The sequence below is a fragment of the Dipteris shenzhenensis genome, chromosome 32 (assembly GCF_047967505.1).
Source record: "Dipteris shenzhenensis isolate YYH24624 ecotype China chromosome 32, Dip_SZ_1.0, whole genome shotgun sequence".
Taxonomy (NCBI): Eukaryota; Viridiplantae; Streptophyta; class Polypodiopsida; order Gleicheniales; family Dipteridaceae; genus Dipteris; species Dipteris shenzhenensis.
In genome coordinates this window covers 32,582,845-32,603,367 of record NC_141627.1, presented here as the reverse complement: position 1 = coordinate 32,603,367, position 20,523 = coordinate 32,582,845, and the positions used below count along the sequence as shown (strand labels likewise).

The window sequence follows — 20,523 nt, the reverse complement described above, 5'->3', positions numbered from 1 at the left end:
AGCGTCGACATGTCAGAGGGAGGAGAGAATCAAACTGAAAGAGAGAGTGGATGGTTAAGAAGGTAGAGAATGGGGGTGACGGAAAAAGGAGAGGAGAGGGCTGAAGAAGATGATGAAGAGGCTGAGAACCTAAGTACTTCACACCTTCGCTGTCCTGACCCTCGAGAACTCCTCCTTTCGATTCTGAAAACACCCTTCAAAGCCACGCCCTCATTGACACCCATACGGTCCACACCTCTGCACACTCCTCACAAACACCTCCGAACACTGCCTAAAACCTCCTCTTAGTTTGCTGGCTCAACATTGCCTCCACTCCTTAGGTCTCTAGCCAACCATGGCTCTGATACCATGTGACAAGTGCAGCAGATCTGGATAGAAATGGAGAGAGAGAGCGCACCACACATGAACTGAACAAGAGAGGAGAGAGACCAAAAGGAATGCAAGGGATCTCAGCACAAAACCCCCAAGCGGTGGGGAAAACCTCTGCTATAGATAGGCACCACTGCTCCAAAATGAGATGCCAACAATGAGGGAAGGGGGGCCTATTATAGGCTGCCTCCCCCTCCCTAGTCGGCTACAATAAGGAGGGGCCGACCTTTTGCTCTAGGGGCCGACTGGACAGCCAGGTGGACTGACCCAACTCCAAACTACAAGGGCTGCCACAACCAGTCCCATAAGAGGGCTCTACCCTCCAACCTCTAGGCTGACCCAGCAGCTCTCTAGGATCCGACCAGCTCAGCCCTAAATAGACCCCACTAGCTAGCCATTGGAGGGTCCTAGACACCCCAGCTGAAGGCACTACTGAGATGACCTCCTCCAGCCCTGGTACGCAGCCATAAAGGAGTTTGATCCCTCCTGCAACAGGACGAAAGTAGGGGAAGGTGGCTGACCATCAGGTTGGCCCACCTCGGCGAACACAAGGCCTCCACAGAGGCAGCCCTGCAGCTCCAGGCCACCATGCCTCCAACCCTAGGCAAACAAGTGGCAACCAACCTACCCTCACCGGGGGGGGGGGGGGCATCCACAACAAGGGCCCTCACTCAGCCTACCCTAACCTCTTACAGGGTAGGCACACCCACAAGCAAGACCCTCTCTCTCTCTCTACAGTGACATCAAGAGATGTTGAGGATCTTTAACAGCAATGCCTCCTTCCAGCCCCCGCTTTGCCTTCGCCAAAGAATATTGTTTGGGAGATTATGTCCACAATCACTAACTTGAACATTTGGGTTGCCCGTTGCAGTTTGGTGATGGGAGGCTGTTGCAGTTTTGTGATGGGAGCCCATCAAATTCCCCTGGCAGCCACCCTCGTCGCCATTTGGCAAAATATCATTTACACCCTATGTGCCATCTGGGAGTGAGGAGCGAAGGACTTCAAGATTTAGGGCACTTGCCGAAAGGCATGAGGCTTGGCCAACAGCCATCTTTTTGTTTTTACGTTGGATGTATAGACCTCCACGCCATTTGTTGGTACCAGTTCCCTGTGAGAGAATGGTGAGTGAGAGAGAGCAAGAGAGTGAGAGCTGAAAGCTTGGAAGCTGAAAGCTGAGTTGCAATAGAAGAGTGTGAAGAGTACAACTCAATGAGTGAGGGATAAGGTTTTGTCCTAGTGACAAAACCTTAGTAGTCACTGACCATAGTTAGTGAACTAACTGCGGTTAGGGAGAAAAACCTCTTAAAGAGGGAAAAGTGCCCCTAACTAGCTTATTATATTACATTGGTCACTGTTGAATTATATCTATAATTCTAACACCCCCCTGCAGTGCCAATGTCATGTACAAGGACAATCAATCACCAAATGGATATAAGTTCAGGGCACTATGAAATGCCTCAAACTTTTAACGTGGTAGTGCTTTGGTGAAAATATCTGCAACGTTGTCATGTGTAGACACAAAGATCATACTGATCTCTCCTGCATGCAACTTCTCTCTGACGTAGTGATAGTGAACCTCAATGTGCTTCGTCCGAGCATGAAACTCTGGATTCTTTGCCACTGCAATGACACTCTGACTATTAGTGAGAATTGGAGAAGGACCCTCCAAAGACAGATGAAGATCAGCAAATAGACGTCGCAGCCAGACACATTCAACTGTTGCTGTGAAAGCTGCCCTATACTCAGCTTCACATGATGAGGTAGCCACTGTAGATTGTTTCTTGCTCAGCCAGGAAATGCAAGATTTACCCAGAAAGAAACAATTGCCACTAGTGGACTGCCTAGTGTCATAATCACCAGCCCAATCTGAATCACTGTAGGCATGCATCTGCAAGTCACCCCCCCCGGGAAATAGCAAGCCAAAAGACTTTGTGCCCTGCAAATAACGGAAGATGCGCTTAACTGCCTGCCAATGCATAGTTTTTGGGCTGTGCATGTACCTGCTCACCTGAGATACTGCAAACTGAATATCAGGTCTAGTGTTGCAGAGATATATGAGGCATCCAACAGCCTGACTGTAAAGTGTGGCATCAACTAATTCTCCTGCATCATGCATTGTGAGTTTCAGCCCCAGCTCCATGGGAGTGGCTATGGGCTTACACTCATGCATGTTAAATATGTCCAAGAGTTTCTGAACATACTTGGACTGAGACATAACAGTGCCACGTCTCTCATGAGAGAACTCGATCCCCAAATAAAAGTGAAGCAGCCCCAAATCTGACATGTCAAAGTTGGTCTGCAAATCAGCTTTGAAATCTGCAATTTTGTCTTCATTGGACCTTGTGATCAGTAAGTCATCGACATAAAGAAGGATGACTAAAATTTCCCCCCCATCCATCTTGATGTAGAGGGTGCTCTCAGTAGGACTATTGTGCAGCCCCTTGCTGGTCAAAAAGGCATGGATCTTGGCATACCATGCACGAGGGGCCTGTTTTAGCCCATATAAAGCTTTGTTGAGCTTGCATACTTGAAGTGCATTTGCTGTAATTTCAAAGCCCGGAGGTTGTTTGACATACACCTCTTCCAGCAAGTCCCCATTTAAGAAGGCTGTTTTTATGTCCAACTGATGAACACTCCACTCAAAATGTGCAGCCATTGCAATAACAGATCGGATGGTGGTCATCCGGGATGTAGGAGCGAATGTCTCCTCATAATCTATGCCCTTTTTCTGAGCATAGACTTTAGCAACCAGCCTTGCCTTATATCTGTCAATAGAGCCATCTGGCTTCCGTTTGACCTTGAAAACCCATCGTGTGCCAATGGCATGTTTACCTTGTGGCAAGTCTACAACATCCCAAGTCTGATTTTTTGCAATGGACTGCAACTCATCGTGCATGGCATTCATCCAATGCACATTATCCTTGGCCTCTTCGAATGTGGCAGGCTCCTTATCATCAAGAAGAATACCTGCATATGCTGATTCCACTGAATTAGCACCTTCCATGTGCCTTGCTGCATTGCGAGTCCTGCCAGGTAACGAAGCATCAATTTTACTCTCCCTGAGAATCTGTAATAGCCAGTTTGGGATTGTTTTTGCTGCATGTATGTCTGCAATTTCTTACTGCACCACCTGTTCCACTGCCTGTGGAGGGGGTAAGACATCCCGGGATGCCTTAGCTTTGTCATGCATCTCTCTTTCAGTGAAAAGATTTATCATTCCGCATATCCGGTCGTGTAAGACCTCGAAGGCAGCGTGGGATATTTTAGAAAGCATGTATGCAGCTCGGAATGATGCAAGGGTATCTTTCTTGAAAAGAGAGTTAAGTAATACACATATGGAAGAGGGTGACTCCATGTCAGTCCACCTCACAAAGCTACAGGATCTCAGAGAGCAATTGTTAAATATAGATGAAATTATTCCTAATTCAGAGATGATTACAACCACTCTGAATTCTCTTCCTGAGTCTTATCTCAGCTTTCATACCTCGCTGAACTTATCATTGAGGGGGGAAGCAAATCCTCTCACTTTTCATGAGTTGATAGGACTTCTGCTTCAGGAAGAGCAGACCAGGAAAAATTTGGCTTCACGTGCAGGTGAACAAGCCATGCTCTCAAAGTTTAAATAAAAAACAAAGCGACAGGCAAAGACATCAGTAAATCAGCCTTCCAGTGGGTCAGGACAGCCTTCACAAAAGGCTAAAAATGATGCAAGCCCAAGAAGAAGGGTTTTTGTCACTACTCCAAAAAGCCAGGTCATCACATAGTAGAATGCAAGAAAAGGCTTGCAAAAGAGAAGAAAAACAGCTCCGGTATGGCTCTTTCAGATTCAGCTCCTCATGCATCTGACAGTGGGGATGCTGCAGCCAACTTTGTTGGACAGGATTATGCCTTTTTATCTTGCATTTCAGATTCTAGGCCTTTTTATCTTGCATTTCAGATTCTAGGCTGGCTGTTCCAGATGCTCGGGATAGTACAGCCACTTGCAGTGATGATACATATGCATTTTTGACTTGCAGTTATGACTCTTCTACGGATGCATCTGCTTTCCGTGTCAATGAAACACTGAATATTTTGACAACGGTGCATCCAAGCACATCACTTCTAGGAAGTGTCTTTTTACTTCCTTGCATCCACCTCCCGTTGGTAAGAAAGTCACTTGTGCCAACAACTCATCATATTCAATACGTGGCACAGGAGATGTTGAGCTCACTGCCATCGATGGCTCAATTTTCAGACTTTCAGATGTCTTATATGTGCCTGGCATAACCAAAAATCTTCTTTCAGTGTCCACTCTTAACAGAGGTGGATTTCAAGTCATCTTTGAGGATGACAAATGTGCTGTCCGAGACAGGGAAGATGACTATGCCTTAAGGTTATCTGGTACTCTGCTGCGTGGGCTTTTTCAGCTTGATCTTTTTGAGAAAAGAGCAGCCCATGCTCTTGCAGTTTCTACCCCTATAACTGCCATGCAGAATGCAGAATTATGGCATGCCCAATATGGCCACATGCATTACAACAGCTTGATGACACTTCAGAAGTATTCCATGGTTGATGCATTGCCACCTCTTGAGATACCTCCTCCACATGCCTGTGAAGGGTGCATTTTAGGCAAGATGCATAGATTTCCCTTCAAGAAGGATGGTTCAGTTAAAGCTGTCCGCAAATTGCAGCTTATACACAGTGATGTCTGTGGTCCCATGAGGACTCCATCGCTAGGTGGTCATCTCTACTTCGTTACATTTATTGATGATTACTCCATTGATACCAAATGTGAGAGAATGGTGAGTGAGAGAGAGCAAGAGAGTGAGAGTTGAAAGCTTGGAAGCTGAAAGCTGAGTTGCAATAGAAGAGTGTGAAGAGTACAACTCAATGAGTGAGGGATAAGGTTTTGTCTTAGTGACAAAACCTTAGTAGTCACTAACCATAGTTAGTGAACTAACTGCGGTTAGGGGGAAAAACCTCTTAAAGAGGGGAAAGTGCCCCTAACTAGCTTATTATATTACATTGGTCACTGTTGAATTATATCTATAATTCTAACAAGATTCACTAGGCAATGAGCTAGGTCCTTTATAAACAGGCTAGTTTCTGACAACCAGTTGTCTTTTTTCTCTTTTCCCATAGTCCGCACCTTTCGGATTGCTGATTTGTATGTTCGTTTCCCAAGCACTAATAGAAGTTATTTTCTCTGGATTTTTTTTTTTGATGATGCAGCATCCAAGTTTTTCAGTCTTTTCGTATATTTTGCACTAAGCAATAAACCTGATATATTTGAGTAATATCTGATCTGAACCCTCACCTAGTTTTGAAGAGCCAGATTCTACCATAGTTTACCATTAATGTACATACATCATACATGGAACGAAACAAAAAAAAAAGAAATTCCACTTGAAAACTGAAATCTGGAAGGTGAAATTAATTACTAGATTCAGATTGTAGAAGATACTAGAGTAACAACTCACAAGCCTACATTCTACAGATTACAAGGCTGTGTGGACCATGGGAGTGACTAAGGGGGATGTGTGGAGAAAGAAAGCTGCAATTGAAAGGAAAGAATAAGGGACAACTGGAAACAAGGAGTATCAAGACAGCTAAAGAAGGGCAGGCAACTGAGAAGGGGCAGCATGGACTGCAACAGCCACAAAAAGGTCTGTGTCAGGGAAGGGGTAGCAACCAGCCTTGAAGATGGGCTAAGAAGAGAGGGTAAGGGCAGTCTGGACAGAGGTGGGAGAGAGGCTTGTGAAAGAGTGATAGAATGAGACAGCAGGTGTACACAAACAAGCACCAAATCAGCCCGATTTAGAGCAGCAACAAGATTTTTAGTTGGGAAGGGGGAGGGACCCTTTAACGCACATGTACCACTACAACACAGTACCATACATTTTGTATGGCTTATCCGGATAATATGTGTACCAGGAGTACCCTGATTATTGCAAAAAAAGGAAAGGATTTTATTGTTTTAGTTTGAACCTCCAACTGCAAATACCTTGATTTCTATGCCATAAATGTGCTTGTGTTTTGCTTACACAACCAGAAGATTCTCAAAACCAGCTCATGACAACATACAATCACCACAGAACCAAACATCAAAGCTTACCATCATCAGGCCTTTTCACGAACTCGACTCCCAACTTTTCAAATCTTTCACATGCTTTATAGGTGTCATCCACAGTGATACCTATGTGCCCTGTGTAGAAAGAAATTAAACCCTCTTCCAAAAATGGCTCCTTTATAACAACACATAGCGTGCTGTCGGATGAAAATACGAGGCATGCATACCGTATCCTCGTGGCTCACTGTTTCCATTGTGATAACCTTTGAATTCAGGATCAGACTCGGTGCCCCAGTTGCTGTGGCAACACAATCACCATGAGACTTTAAGATCTAAAACTGGCGTCAATAAAGCAGTAGATATGTCGTAAGTTTCCACTAGTTTTGAAAACACGTCAGTAAATTATTCCACAATTTCACAAGAGGGAAATGCATTAACTGTGTCAATTCCAACGTAGCCTTGCACTTGAAAGCCCAAACAGTTCGCTCAACTGGATCCTGGGAAGCATCTTCAACATTCTGATAGCAAGATTTAATATACCATGTAACCAATAAGTAGGTGAAGAAGGGGGAGAGAGAGATTCCTGAGAAGAAAGTGAAAAGATAAAGATTACCATCATATAAGCAGCTATAAACTCTAAGAGAGAAAATACAATGTTGACATTTTCCAAATAAGAACCCACCTCATAACCCATGAAGTACAGGCTAAACTTCATTTCTGGAAAATCAAACCTCTTCAATAAACTGCAGTCACAAATACATACAATAATGATACAGGAAAACACTAAAACCAACTTTTCTCAGCTGTATGCTTAAATACACCAAGGAAGAAAGTCTTCTTTCGCATTTAATAATAGATGTTGACTTGGGCGTTTTCTTACTTCATACCCAGAATCCGAGAATAGAAATCTAAGCTCACTTTGGGATCTTTAATCCTGTACATCTGCAATCAAAGCAGATCCAACAGTAAAATTACTTGCTATAATTTGAGATGAACAATTTCCAGATACACTGAGATTGAACAAGCTAACTTTCTATTGATGGAATCCCCATACTCTTACAGATGGATGTTGCATGCTGCATTGAAAATCTTAGAACATACACCCCCAAAAAAAGTGCAGTAGCCAAACTGATACACTGACCAACATCCTGAATTTATGCTACTTTATCAGAGGTCGACAGCAGACTCAACGTGACAAGCAAAGCGATTAACATCAGATTCGTCAAACCACTCCATCCACTATCATTTCCATAAAAGTGCTAGAAGTTTCTCTATGTACGTGATAGAAATAAATAGAACTCTCCAAACTCGAATCACACACACACACACTTTTTTTTTATAGTGAAAGCTTTGATTGATTATATCACAAGAATAGTCACCTCAGAAAAGAGGCGCTAGAAAATACATCAACTGAAGGTCTCAGTATAAGCCAAATATACACCCTGATCTATCTGGCAAGTCTGCAAGCAATCAAAGAAAGATTGCTACAGAGAACACTTAAAGCAAATAAAGAAAAATTGGGATCACTAAAGACTTTACAATTGCGGTCTATCCATAAAGTCCAAAGTGTCCAATAATGAGCTCAAACAAAGAAAAGATGAAACTCCGGTCGCTGTGGATGAAAACCAAAGAGCCAAAAAAATTTCCCAAAGAGACGAGTCGGGAATCTCGCTCGTAGCCTTTGTCGAAGAGAATCCAAAAATTGTCGAGAAGACGGGCAATGCCAAAATAAATGAGGCACAGTCTCCTGAGAAATCAGACACCGATGACATAAGCAAGAGCAATGTACCTACGGGCCAACAATTGTCCAGATGGAAAAATTCCCAGAAGCACTCGCCATAAAAAAACCTATTGCCGAAGTGGAACCTTGTATGCCCAAAGTTGCCACATTCTTTTTCTCCACCACTTAATTGGCCAATGCACTCGCCAAAGAGAATTACCCCTTTCTGAAACCCAGGGTTGTGGCAAAAGGAATTTGTATAATGCAGGCACAGTAATCTGAGATAGCCTCAAAGGACGAGAGGAGGACCCAAGGGAAGTCAATGTCCAATCCTCTAATCGATCCTGGAGTTCCAAAGGGGGAATCGGAACCAAAGGGGAAAGCATACAAGTGATTTGCTGCCACAAAGAACGATAATGAGAACCCAAACCATACTGTGTGGCTGCCAGAGAAAAGGGAAGCATAGAGCCATCATCATGAATAACATCAGCAACAGTATTGATCCCTTTAAAAGAAATAAAGTAAGAACGGCAAGATTCTTGTAAAGCAAGCGAAGGCTGAAAAACTTTTGACCGGTGAATGCTTTTAGCCCACAAAGAGTTACCCATCAGAGACTGTCCACCATGCCATTCTAGGTGAGAAAAAATATGCTTCCAGTCAAGAAGCAAGTTGGAGACCATAGGGCAGCCATGCAAAGTGCCATCAATGCACCCAAACAAAAAACCCCATTGAGTGGGTTGCCAATGACCAAAAGCAGGAGTACTGATACGTGTGACCATAGATTGAATCATGAGAGCCCAGGGCTGATCACCTTCCAGTAATTGCAGCAACATTTTCCCCCTAGGTGTGCACCCGGATATTAGTGATATTCAATCCTCTGTGCATTTTAGGGAAACAAATTCGATGCACTGAAAGTAGTTTGAGACTTTTTCTACCATGTTTGGAACGCCAAAAGATTTTCATAATGACAGACATAAAGGAATTAAGATCTGCCTTGGTGAACATGATCAAAGGCAAATAAAATTGAATGTACGCCACAAGAATGGACTGCACTATTCGGAGGCGAACATGTAAAGGCCAGGTTGCCAATTTCCAATATTCAAGCTTTTTCCGGAGCTTGATTAGAACCCAATCAATTTGCTATCGACGAGTAAGTCTCCAGCCCAAAGGATAACCAAGGTGTCGAACTAACTGAGTGGGTGGGATGATCTCTCTTGGCCATAAGAGATTGTGCCAGTCTTTAAAATGCAATGGGAGCAGCTTAGACTTTTGAAAGTTAACATGAAGGCCAGCTACCAAACCATAAACTGTAAGGGCTTGCATCAAAGCCAAAAGATCAGGCTGAGTATTCCTTGGAGTAAAGAAAGAATCATCAGCATAGGCCTGAGCAACCATGCTACGATTTTCATCCAGTTCCAAAAAATGGAGAGAATCTGTAGCCACTAGATGATCAATGTATTGCAGCATAGAATGAGTAGCAATAGCATACAGTAAGGCACTAAGAGACAGCCCTGTAGAACTAAACTACGAAGAGTCCATTCTTCAAAGATGTCTCCAGAATAATACAAGCAGCATTGCTATCCCTGTAGAGCCAATAAATAACCTCTAGCATTTTTATTCCCGAGCCCAAGGATCGCATTGTTTGCGAGATGAACTCCCATTGAACTATGTCAAAAGCTTTGGCAATGTCAATCTCTAAGAGCAAAACATCCTGCTGTATGTACTTGGCATATTCAATCCCAACATAGGCATTGGCAATATTGCCCATGATATGCCTACAAGGAACAAAGCCATATTGAGAAGGATGCAGCCCATCATGTAGATAGCCTTTGATACGGTCAACAAGCATTTTAGCTATGATCTTGTAAATGACTAGCATGAGTGTGATTGGTCTCCAATCAATGATAAAATCAAAAATCTGCTTCTTAGGAAGGAGCTTTACCAGTCCCTTTTTCCATGACAAGGGCATTTGCTGATTTTCCCAAGCTGAATTAGCCATTTGCAACAGAGAGGAGGCTATCCCAGAAAGCAAGAAAGAATTCAATATTGAGGCCATCCCATCCTGGAGAATTCCATCTACCATAGGATTTAACTGCATCTGACAATTCCCTCTCAGTGAAGGGAAGTTCCAGTTCCAAAGCCTAAGCTTGAGAAAGAATTGGATGGACATGCTGTAAAAGAAGCTGACGTGCAGATAAAATCTCAGGAGAAGAAAGGTCCACATACCCAAAATGGGAGGAGAAGTGCTGCACGCAAAAATCAGCAAGTTCAAAGCGAGATTAAGACCAAGAACCATGAGGCATCAAGACCCGACAAATATTTGCAACCTGTCGTTTGTAATGCAAACTTTTGAAAAATTGATTTGAAGAGCAGCCTTTCTCCAAAAAAGCCCTTTGTCGAGATCGGGTTTCCCATTTAGCAAGCTTTCTTCGATCATTTGATTGGAGACAGAATTTTGCCTAACATAAGTGCATGCTTTCATAAGAAGACAAAGGCCGAAGGTAACTAAGCTTAGTCAGACTCTTGCAAGTGAGTTTAGCGTGCGCAACAGTCTCCCGTGTGGCTCACATAAATAATTTATCATAATCCCAAATCCCAACTTGCATTCGAGCAACAAAAGCTTGCCATGATAATCCAGATTAAAAAGCATATGAGAAGAGAGAGGCTGAATGGCATTAGAGACCATAGCTTTAAAATCAGCATGTTCCAGATAACTGTTATTCACCAACAAAAGCCTTCTACAAGGCAATCTGTCATCAGGAAAATCATGCATGGAGAGCCTCAACCAAAGAGGTGCATGATCATAATACATGAAGGCATGATCAACCCAAAGTTAACAAGTAAAGGCATCATAATACTGTGAATCAACCTGATACCATCTGTCCAGGCGTGCCTGATAGGAAGATTGAGCATTGTGTTGAAAGGTATAGCCCAGGAGTGTGGGACCTGGGCTGTAATTCCTTCCAGAGATCCACCAAACGCAGCTGAACCAAAAAGTCAGACCATGTCTGCTGTTCAGAAGCCAACATATGAGTGTGGCCCGAAGTATTATCTCCCGGTTACGAAGCATTGTTGAAATCACCATAGATGAATGCATAGTGTCTCCATGGATAATTATGCATGGCATCCTAAATCAACGCTCGACCATTGGAAGATTGAGGGGCATAAAACGATGCAAATTCAAATATTTCTCCTTGAAAGAGACATTGCAAAATAATCCATCTACCATGGCGATCATTGAGAGCCACAACGGGCTGAAGATCATGCCTCACCAAAAAAGCCACTCTAGAGAAAGAGTGCTCTCCATCATAGAAAATATCATAACCAGCAAAATGTCCTGTGTGACCAGCAAACATGTGCTGATTATGTTCTTGCAAAGCCACTATGTCTAGCTGCAATTGTCTGATATATATCCACACAAGTTTCCACTTTCTATGATCACACTAACCCCTGTACATTGAGTGTAACGCATTTAATGTAGTCAAGCATATTTACAACTATGGGACAGTTATGTACAGCAATAAACAAACTGACTATGTCTGCATCTCCACCTCAATATCTGGACCTTTGCCCTAAGAAGAGGAATCAGCCTGAGGGAAAGACAATAGAGCAACAACGTCCTCTTCTGGGAAGACAGTGCGATTGGCAGTGACTGCAGCCCAAGTCAAACCAATGCCAAAATTTTCAGCTGGTGTCTTGGCCTGTGAAGATGCACCATTCCAAGTCCTGGATGGCAGAGGTCTCCTAGGAGAGAGAGCTTTGCGAGGAGTTTGCCATCCTTCATCCAAAATTTTATCCTTCACCTAAGACGGAGAGGCCGAAGGCATAGGAAGAGGAGCAATAACATTCGAGACAGTCGGGGCTGTACCTTTGTCTTGAACAACAAAACATTATTTTACCCCTTTGTTTTTTACTACAGAAGAGGCATTGGCATTCTTACTCTGAGGCGGAACCATTTCAGCTTATACTGGCATCCTGGGAGGTCGGGAAGGGCATTGCGAAGCCATATGCCCAAATTGCTTGCATTCAAAGCAAGCACCTGCAAACAACCCCCATTTCAGCTTGTAGAAAGCACTGCCCATGGAAACATTATTGACAGTAACTGAATAAGAAGCCGGTGTGGGATTATTTGTGTCCCACAAAATGCTAAAGCAATTCGAATTGCCATTTGGTCTCGGTGGACAAACCACCTTACCAAGAGAGGCTGCAATTTTTGGCAATAGAGAAGCCATGCACTGAGGAAAATCCACAACTTCTACCCATACAAGGCAGCGATGCTGAATCAATGCCTGATAATCCCTGGTAGGAGACCAGGGCAATACATGGACCATCTACTAACCATAGAAGAGCGGGGAGTGCTCCAGCAAAATCTGTATGTGCTCTTCATTAGCCATTATCACTTCAAAAAAACCCCTTGCTGCATAATGCACTTTCTTGACATAGCAACCACCCAAGGTTCTAGTCAACCAATTGCCAACATCTGCAACAACAGGCATCCGTCCCGGAAAGAAAATAATGATGGCATGTTTGGCATAATCCTTCACGCTTCACGGGGTCGAAGATATCATCTACCTCAATCATGATACCTGTGGTAGGAACCGGATCATTCCAGCTTTTCCTTGTATCCTCAAAGCGTAGGGGGTCATCCAGACCCATTACCTGCTTTTGCTTTTTACTCTGAAGTGATCTTTCTTTGTGAAAAGTCTTCTCATATGGGCAATCCGCCATTGTAGTAGAGGGAGAGAAAGAACAGAAAAAGGACAGCAGGACAGGAAAAGAAAGAAAAACACGAATAAAAAAGCACAGCTGTACGGACTGACAGTACGGACAGGTACTGACAAAGGTAGGGAGAAAGGTACAAACAAAGTAACGGTACTGACCAAAAACAGTACGCACAACGTACGGATGGTAGACAAAAGAACACATAGTATGGACAGAAAAGAGGGATGTACGGACAGCAGCACAATGGGCAGATAACTACAGTACGGAAAAAACAGGGAAATAAAGGAGATACATTAAGAGGGGATGGGTTGCAATGGCATAGAAGAGAGCACTAAGAGGGCAGCCCTGTCTAACTGATCTACCCAATGTCCATGACCGAGACAGATGACCCCCAAGAATGCACTGAGAAGTAGAGCCAGAATAAAGCCAGTAAAGTGCATTTGCTATCTTCGAACCAAAGCCCAATTTTGTCATGATTTGAGAGAGAAAATCCCATTGAACAGTGTCAAATGCCTTAGCAATATCTACCTGCAATATGAGCACATCTTGATGCGAGTACTTAGCATATTCAATTGCAGTCAATGCATTGGAGATATTGTCATGGATTTGTCTTCGCGGCACAAACCCATACTGATGAGGATGAAGGCCCGCATTCAGTATCCCGTGAAGCCTATACACAATCATTTTCGCAATGAGTTTATAAACTACAGGCATCAAAGTAATAGGCCTCCAATCTGACATATGGTCACACAGATGTTTTTTGGGCACAAGTTTGACTATGCCATGCTTCCAAGAGTGCGGTAACTGATTTTCTTGCCAGGTAACACTGATCATTTGCAAGAGGACATCTTTCAAATCATCCCAAAAAGAAATATAAAATTCCACCGTAAGGCCATCCCAGCCAAGGGACTTGTATTTGCTAAGGTGGAACAATGCATTATCAACTTCTGTATCAGTAAAAGGTCTCTCCAGGGTAAGAGCATCATCCATTTCCACTATTTCAGATACATATTGGAGGAATTCAGTCCTCGCATCAGTCATTTGATTTGATGGGGAACCAGGAGCAGAGAACAATTTCTGGAAATAATTTTGGCATTCATCTTGGAGATCAGAGAAAGAGTGCGTCCAAGAGCCATCTAGCTTCCTTACCCTTAGACATGAGTTTTTCTTTCGAGTAGTAGCATGCAGGCCCTGGAAAAAGGCTTTTGATGAGCAGCCCTTATCCATGAGGGGCTTCATTCTTGCTCTAATCTGCCATTTGTGCAATTTCCTCTGATCATTAGCAGTCAATTTAATCTGGGCATGTGAAAGGGAATCATTTTCTGATTCAGAGAGAGGCCTTAATGTGAAAATTCAGTCAATTGTTGTGCTGTCCTTTTTGCCCATTTAACCTCATTCCTCCATTTAGTCATATGCCAGTTTCCATACTCCCTATTGACATTATGTATACGAGAGACAAAGCTGTCCCAAGCATAATCTATGTCCTCCTGGGCATGCAAAGGCAAGGGATGAATTGCAAATCTGATCATTTGCTGAAAATATTGATGTCGGAAATAAGCCTGATTGACATGCAACAATCTACTGGAAAGGGGTGGCAAATTATCCAGTGGCATACCAAGGTGCAGATTCATCCATAATGGGGCATGATCTGACAAGCCCAATGAGAAGTCTATGAGGAGATGAGGGCTAAAATCTGCATATTGTTGTGGGTAAAACAAATACCATCTGTCAAGCCTTGCCCAGTATGTAGTAAGTGCATTGTGATGAAAAGTATATCCAGGCACTGACCCTTGGAGGAGCAGCCATAAATCTTCAGCTTGCACAGAAAGAAGCATGCTATCCCATTTCTGTCTTTCCAATGATAGCATATGAGATCTTGAAGTGGTGTTATCTCTTGGGAGAGGGGAATTATTAAAATCTCCACAGATGAATGCATTAGATCTCCATGGATATTTGCTTAGAGAATCCCATAAAGAAGCCCTCATGGCAGAGGTCTGGGAGGCATAGACTGATGCAAATTCAAGAATATCACCATTGACATTACATTGTATGACCATCCATCTGCCACTGCTGTCATTGAAGGCTAACTGAGGCTCCAGCTCATGCCTAACCATTATGCATACACCTGAGTAGGTAGTGGTACCAGCATAGTATATGTCATAGCCGCCAAAATAATCATGATGACCAACCTTAGAGTGTTGATTATGTTCTTGCAAGCAAACAATATCTGGCTGCATTTTATGTACATAATTCCAAAAAAGCCTCCACTTTGAGACATTGCAGAGGCTCTGTACATTGTATGTAAAGCACTTAAGTGTTTGATGCATGAAAGAGGTATTTACAGTAAAGTATAAGTATAGAACAAGATGTCAGAGAGGCAAAGCCTCTGCCTACATGGGCTGCATTCCCTCATGATCCATGAAAGAAATAGCATTCTCCCCTTCTTCAGAATCACATATAGGGATGCCCTTCTTCAAGACCCCCACCCAATTTTGAAGGACAGGAGCTGAAGTAGAAGCCTATCCTGGTGAGGGAGAAGAAGCATCCCATTGACGAGATTGAAAGGGGCATTGCTTCAATACAACTACCTTCTTAGGCTGTTGAAAACCATCCCGATCAATTCCCGGAGACTCCTTTATCTTCTCTTTTTCTTTATCTTTTCCTTTTCCAGCAAGTGATTGCACCTGATTAATTGGTTTGGCATTCTTTGCTCCATTTCTATTTGCTGTCTTAGCTTGCAAATTCTCATTCTTTTCCCGTGTCTGGGGCAGCAAGGCATTGGGAGGGGGCTGATGCAGAACCATTGGGCATTCAGAGGCTAAATGCCCAAACTTGTGGCAGGTAAAACAAGCTCCTGCAAACACACCCCATTTCAATTCAAAAAACTTTTTCCCCAATTGCACTCCCTCAACTTCCACTGCAATAGAAGGAGGGGTAGGTGTGTCAGTGTCCCAAAGAATGCAGAACCTGTTACGGTTTCCCATAGGGCGTGGAGGACAAATGACCTGTCCCAAAGAAGCAGCCAGGCCAGGCAATTCTTCATGCATATAATCCGGGAAGTTAACAACCTCAACCCATACAAGACAATGACGTCGTATAAGACTTTGATAATCCTTGTTTGGGGACCAAGGCATAGCATGTACCATCTGCTTCCCGTAAAAGAGGGGAGAAAGCTCAAGTAGCCTCTGTTTGCACAAAGCATCTGATAAATGCACCTCATAAAAGCCTCTAGATGCAAAATATACTCCCTCTACAAAGCATCCTCCAAGGATGGACTTAATCCACTGTGCAACATCACTGGCTGCTGGGATTCTTCCTGGAAAGAAAATAATAACCGCGGTTTGAGATAACTTCCAGAGAGGATTCACGAGGGATGGCAATTTCAATTTGTACGTGACCTCTGGAACTGGTTTGCCCCATTCCTGGCATGACTGCTGAAAGTCATCCTTTAGGGTATCAAACACATATTGAGCTTCCATAGTAAGTTCATCATCTTGTGTTGCAGGCTGTGAAGGACGTTGCTTAGCATCTGCAGATTTTTCTTTTCGAGCATATGTACAAACATCCGAACCTGAAGCCATGATTGGGATACGACAAGGCAAGAGGGACTGTACGGAGAAGTATGAAATGAAATGAAACAAGCGAGACACAGGACTGTACGGAAAAGCACCAAAGCAAGACTCGAGACTTGTACGGTAAAAAGCATGGGACTGTATGGACAACGCTGCACTGTACGGAGGTACACACCAGGCTGTACGGAAAGAAGCCTGACTACACGAAAATATAGACGGGGCACGGGAAGACTGGTTTGTATGGAAAGACGAACAGCTGTACGGACGTACGGAAAGACCTTGAGGAAAAAGTACGACAACGCAAAAGGTACGGAGCTATGTACGGAGCTGTGCAGAGGAGAACCAGAGCTGACGCGGGTTTTCGTACTGACATACGAAATCGTATTGACATACGGACGCCGTACGGCGACCGTACAGATGTACGCACGGGGCTGCGCGGGATCCCTGGCGAGGCCGAACAGCAGAGCTCCCAAACACACACACACACACACACACCCCCCTCCCCACACATACACACACAGAATCTTGAAACCCACGATGTGCTCACAATACTTCAGGCCTAAGTCGTCCACCTCCTCCTCATGACCATTGAGATAAGCAGTGACCTATCTGTCCTGCATGACCTTGTGCACGGCATTGACTATATATATATATATATATATATATACTATCACGATCTGTGACGTATTCCTTTCTCTTTCTAGACTTATGGATGGTTTAATGAATGGACACTTGTGGAAGGGTATGACCTTTCGACGGGACACTTCCTAATGAGGCATAACCCTTCACAAGGGACATTCTAATGAAGAGACATTCCTATTGTAATGTACCCTCTCATCAAGGGTCACACCCTTCACAAGGGGTACACACCTCTTCATGCACATACCCTTTGGAGTACACACCTTTTCATGTGTGACTCTTCACTCTCTATATAAGAGAGGCCCAATTGTATGGATGACATATCACATCCACCCTACAGACATTCAAGCAATACAATTATTCCTTGTTCTCTGCTATCTCAGTCTCCTTTCTGTTCCTTAGCACATTTCTAAATATAGTAAATCTAGGATTTCTTACAGTGGTATCAGAGCAAAATTCGCTCCTGCCTGTAGGAAATGCCCCCCACCTTCTAGCGCTGATCTGATACATTTTTGCCGCTAGAAGGACATCCGTGCACATTGTGCATGGAAGAGATGGAGAGGATGAGCGTAAAATTTTTAAACGCCTACCCGGCCTAAAGTCATCCTGGCCTCTCCATCTCCCTCACATCACAAGTTGATGTGAATGGACACGACCAAAATCGTGTCCTTTCAGGTGCTTGGGCTGTCCCAAAACCAAGGGACGCACCTTTTCCACCATGGGACACACCCCTCACTCATGGGACATACCCCATCGTGGGCAAATGGACATACCTATTCATGCAGGGTCGCACCCCTTTTAACAATAGGGACATATCCCCTCATGAACAGGTGCACCTATTCCAAGGGTCACACCCCTTCGAATAGGCACACCTCCTAGGCCCCAAGTACCTACAAAAGGGTACCTAGAGGGGTAAAAAAGGGGAAAAAATTAAACCCATCCCTTACCCCTAGGTTTACCCTAGCTACCCTAGGGTTAAACTAAACCCCCAAATTAATTTTTGGGCAATTAACCCATTGGGCAGCCCCCAACGAAAAGAGGCGAACGTCTTTAATGCACCGTACGGATCTCGAGACACCCTGCGCAGCCAGCCGTACAGCCCTGCGCCATCATTTCCGTACCTCCCTGCGCAGCCAGCCATACAGACAGCCGTACAGCCAACCGTACAGCCAGCCGTACCCCCTGCTCACAGCCAGCCCTGCATGCGCGATCCCGCTACAGCCCTGCGCTGCCAGCCCCTGTTTCGCCATTCACGCTGCCAGCCCTGGTTACTGCCAGCCCTTGCCTCGCCATTTTCGCTCACAACCCCCTCGCTATTTGCAGCCCTAGCCTTGCCCATTGCGGCCCTGGTTATCTGCCATTTCCTGACAGCCTGCAGCCCTTCCCTTGTTTCGCCATCTTTGCCCTGCCAAATCAGCACCAGTTGCAACTATTTTCGCGATGAAGACAGCCCGTTGACAGCCCGGACCAGACAAGCCTCGAGCACTCTCGCAAAACACTGCAACATGGACCTCCGGACAACGATTTGAAGCCTTCTTCTACGCAATAACTTGGCAGATTAAAGTATTGCCAGGTGGAGTCTTTCCAATCTGCTTTTTAAGGATTCTCTTTAACAAATTACAGCAAATGAAAGAATCCACATTAAAGCATGGAAACCCCTGGTAATTCACCCGGCCTTTCAAGGACACCTCAGGCATCTGCTACTACACAATATCGTGTTCAAATTGCACAGCCAGCCCATTTTGGAGCCTTTGCATCTTGGGTCTTCTGTGTCACGTGCCCTCCGAGTGACTTGGATCACATCCTCTACCTTCTGCGTGAGGCACCTCAGTTACATTATTACCTCAGCCATAGTTACCAGCCGAAACGAAAACGGAAGAAACGGAAGAAACGGAGTTTCCGGGCCCCGCCGAAACGGAAAGGGAAGAAACGGCAATATGATACAATTTATGTATAGAATTTTATTTTTTATACATAATATAATTATCAATAGAGTGCAATTTGCAAATCATACATAATACAATTATCTAGACTTGAAGCTTCAGCCTTCAAGCATCAATGCATCATTCATACTTCTTGGAGCCAGTGCCTCCTTTATAACTATCTAGGAGGGAGACATGGACCCAATAAGCATCCCTCGGCATTGAGGAGGATGGAGAGGTGAGAAGGAGGATGGAGAGGTCACAAGTGAGAAAGGATGGAGAGGTAGAAGGAGGATGGAGAGCTCAGAGGTAAAAGAGGATGGAGAGGTGGAAGGAGCCTGGAGGATCAGAGCCTAGAGGTAGAAGTGAAGGAGAATGGAGAGGTTACAGGTAAGATTAAAGAGAGGATGGAGAGAAGAAGGATGGAGGGATGGAGAGCAGGCTGCCAAGCTGCAGCTTTTGCAGGATGGAGAAGATGGAGCAAAGGATGAAGAGGATGGAGAGAGAAGGATGGAGGTCCGCCGAGGAAAACGGGATGGAGAGTCCAAGAGCAAAGGATGGAGGGATGGAGAGAGCTTAGAGAAGGTGGAGAGAGCAGCAAGGATGCACAGGAGGAGTGCGATCGGCGGGAGGCGGCGAAAAATGGAGCCAGGCGGCGAAATCACGACTTTTGGGATTTAGGGCAAAAACAGGTTTTACGAAACGGCGTTTCTTCAAGAAACGCCGTTTCCGTTTCGCCGTTTCCGTTTCCAGCCAAGAAACGGCCGTTTCGTGCAACTATGACCTCAGCACAGTACAGGTTGTGTTCCACGAGACACGAAGATATCCAGAACACGATATTCCTCAGGAGTTTGCTGTTCATTTTTGGAGAGAATTTTACCCTTCACCTTCGGCATCTCCAGGGTACTCTCCACCTTCTTCAGCTCCCAGATATCCTCCTCTACAGGTTGTACCTTCTCCAAGCCAGTATTTACATTCTGAAGGCACTCCCTCTCCTGGATATCCTCCTCTTCCGACAGCAGCTCCTTACCCTTTTTCAGATCCGTGGACTCTGCTACCTACCCGTCTTATCACGAGCAGTAACACCTTTTTCAGAATCTCCAGTGTTACCTCCGACAGGACCTCCCTTACCAGATTTCCACGGGTGGTTCCATCCTGCCTCGCCTGCCCCCTCCAATATGAGCAACCTCAGGGAGCAGCCCGAATCCTCTTTCAGGAATGGTACAAACTAGAGCGCAAGTTCGCGCTTTTCTCACAGGGATTTCCGACATGTCGCACCGCTCGCGTGAAGCCTCTCCAGAGATTAAAGAATCAAGTCCCAAAAAGACCCCTGAAGGCAACGTCCAAAGTGACTCACTATTGCAACTTCAAATATCTCAGCTTCAGGACAGCATCTCCGACTTGGTTCAAAAAGTTCAACAACTTCAAGATTCTCGAAGTCCCGCACATACAGAGGATGACGTGACGCAACCAGACGACGATGCGGACTCTTTCCCACCAGAGGTAGAAAACACTGAACTACGTGCCCT

The 20,523-nt window shown here is 44.5% G+C and overlaps 1 protein-coding gene across 4 annotated transcripts in view; it reads right to left on the bottom strand.

Annotated features, from left to right (window-relative positions):
* Positions 1-20,523, bottom strand: part of LOC147880625 (lactoylglutathione lyase family protein / glyoxalase I family protein) — a 71,592-nt gene that overhangs the window by 8,108 nt on the left and 42,961 nt on the right. For all 4 annotated transcript variants that reach the window (XM_087370850.1, XM_087370847.1, XM_087370849.1 and 1 more), the window contains 5 exons: positions 7,300-7,361; positions 7,102-7,162; positions 6,858-6,937; positions 6,647-6,717; positions 6,465-6,554 (listed from right to left, as the gene is read on the bottom strand). In XM_087370850.1, coding sequence (XP_087226976.1) covers positions 6,465-6,554; positions 6,647-6,717; positions 6,858-6,937; positions 7,102-7,162; positions 7,300-7,361 — 364 coding nt within the window. The remainder of the gene's footprint in view (positions 1-6,464; positions 6,555-6,646; positions 6,718-6,857; positions 6,938-7,101; positions 7,163-7,299; positions 7,362-20,523) is intronic.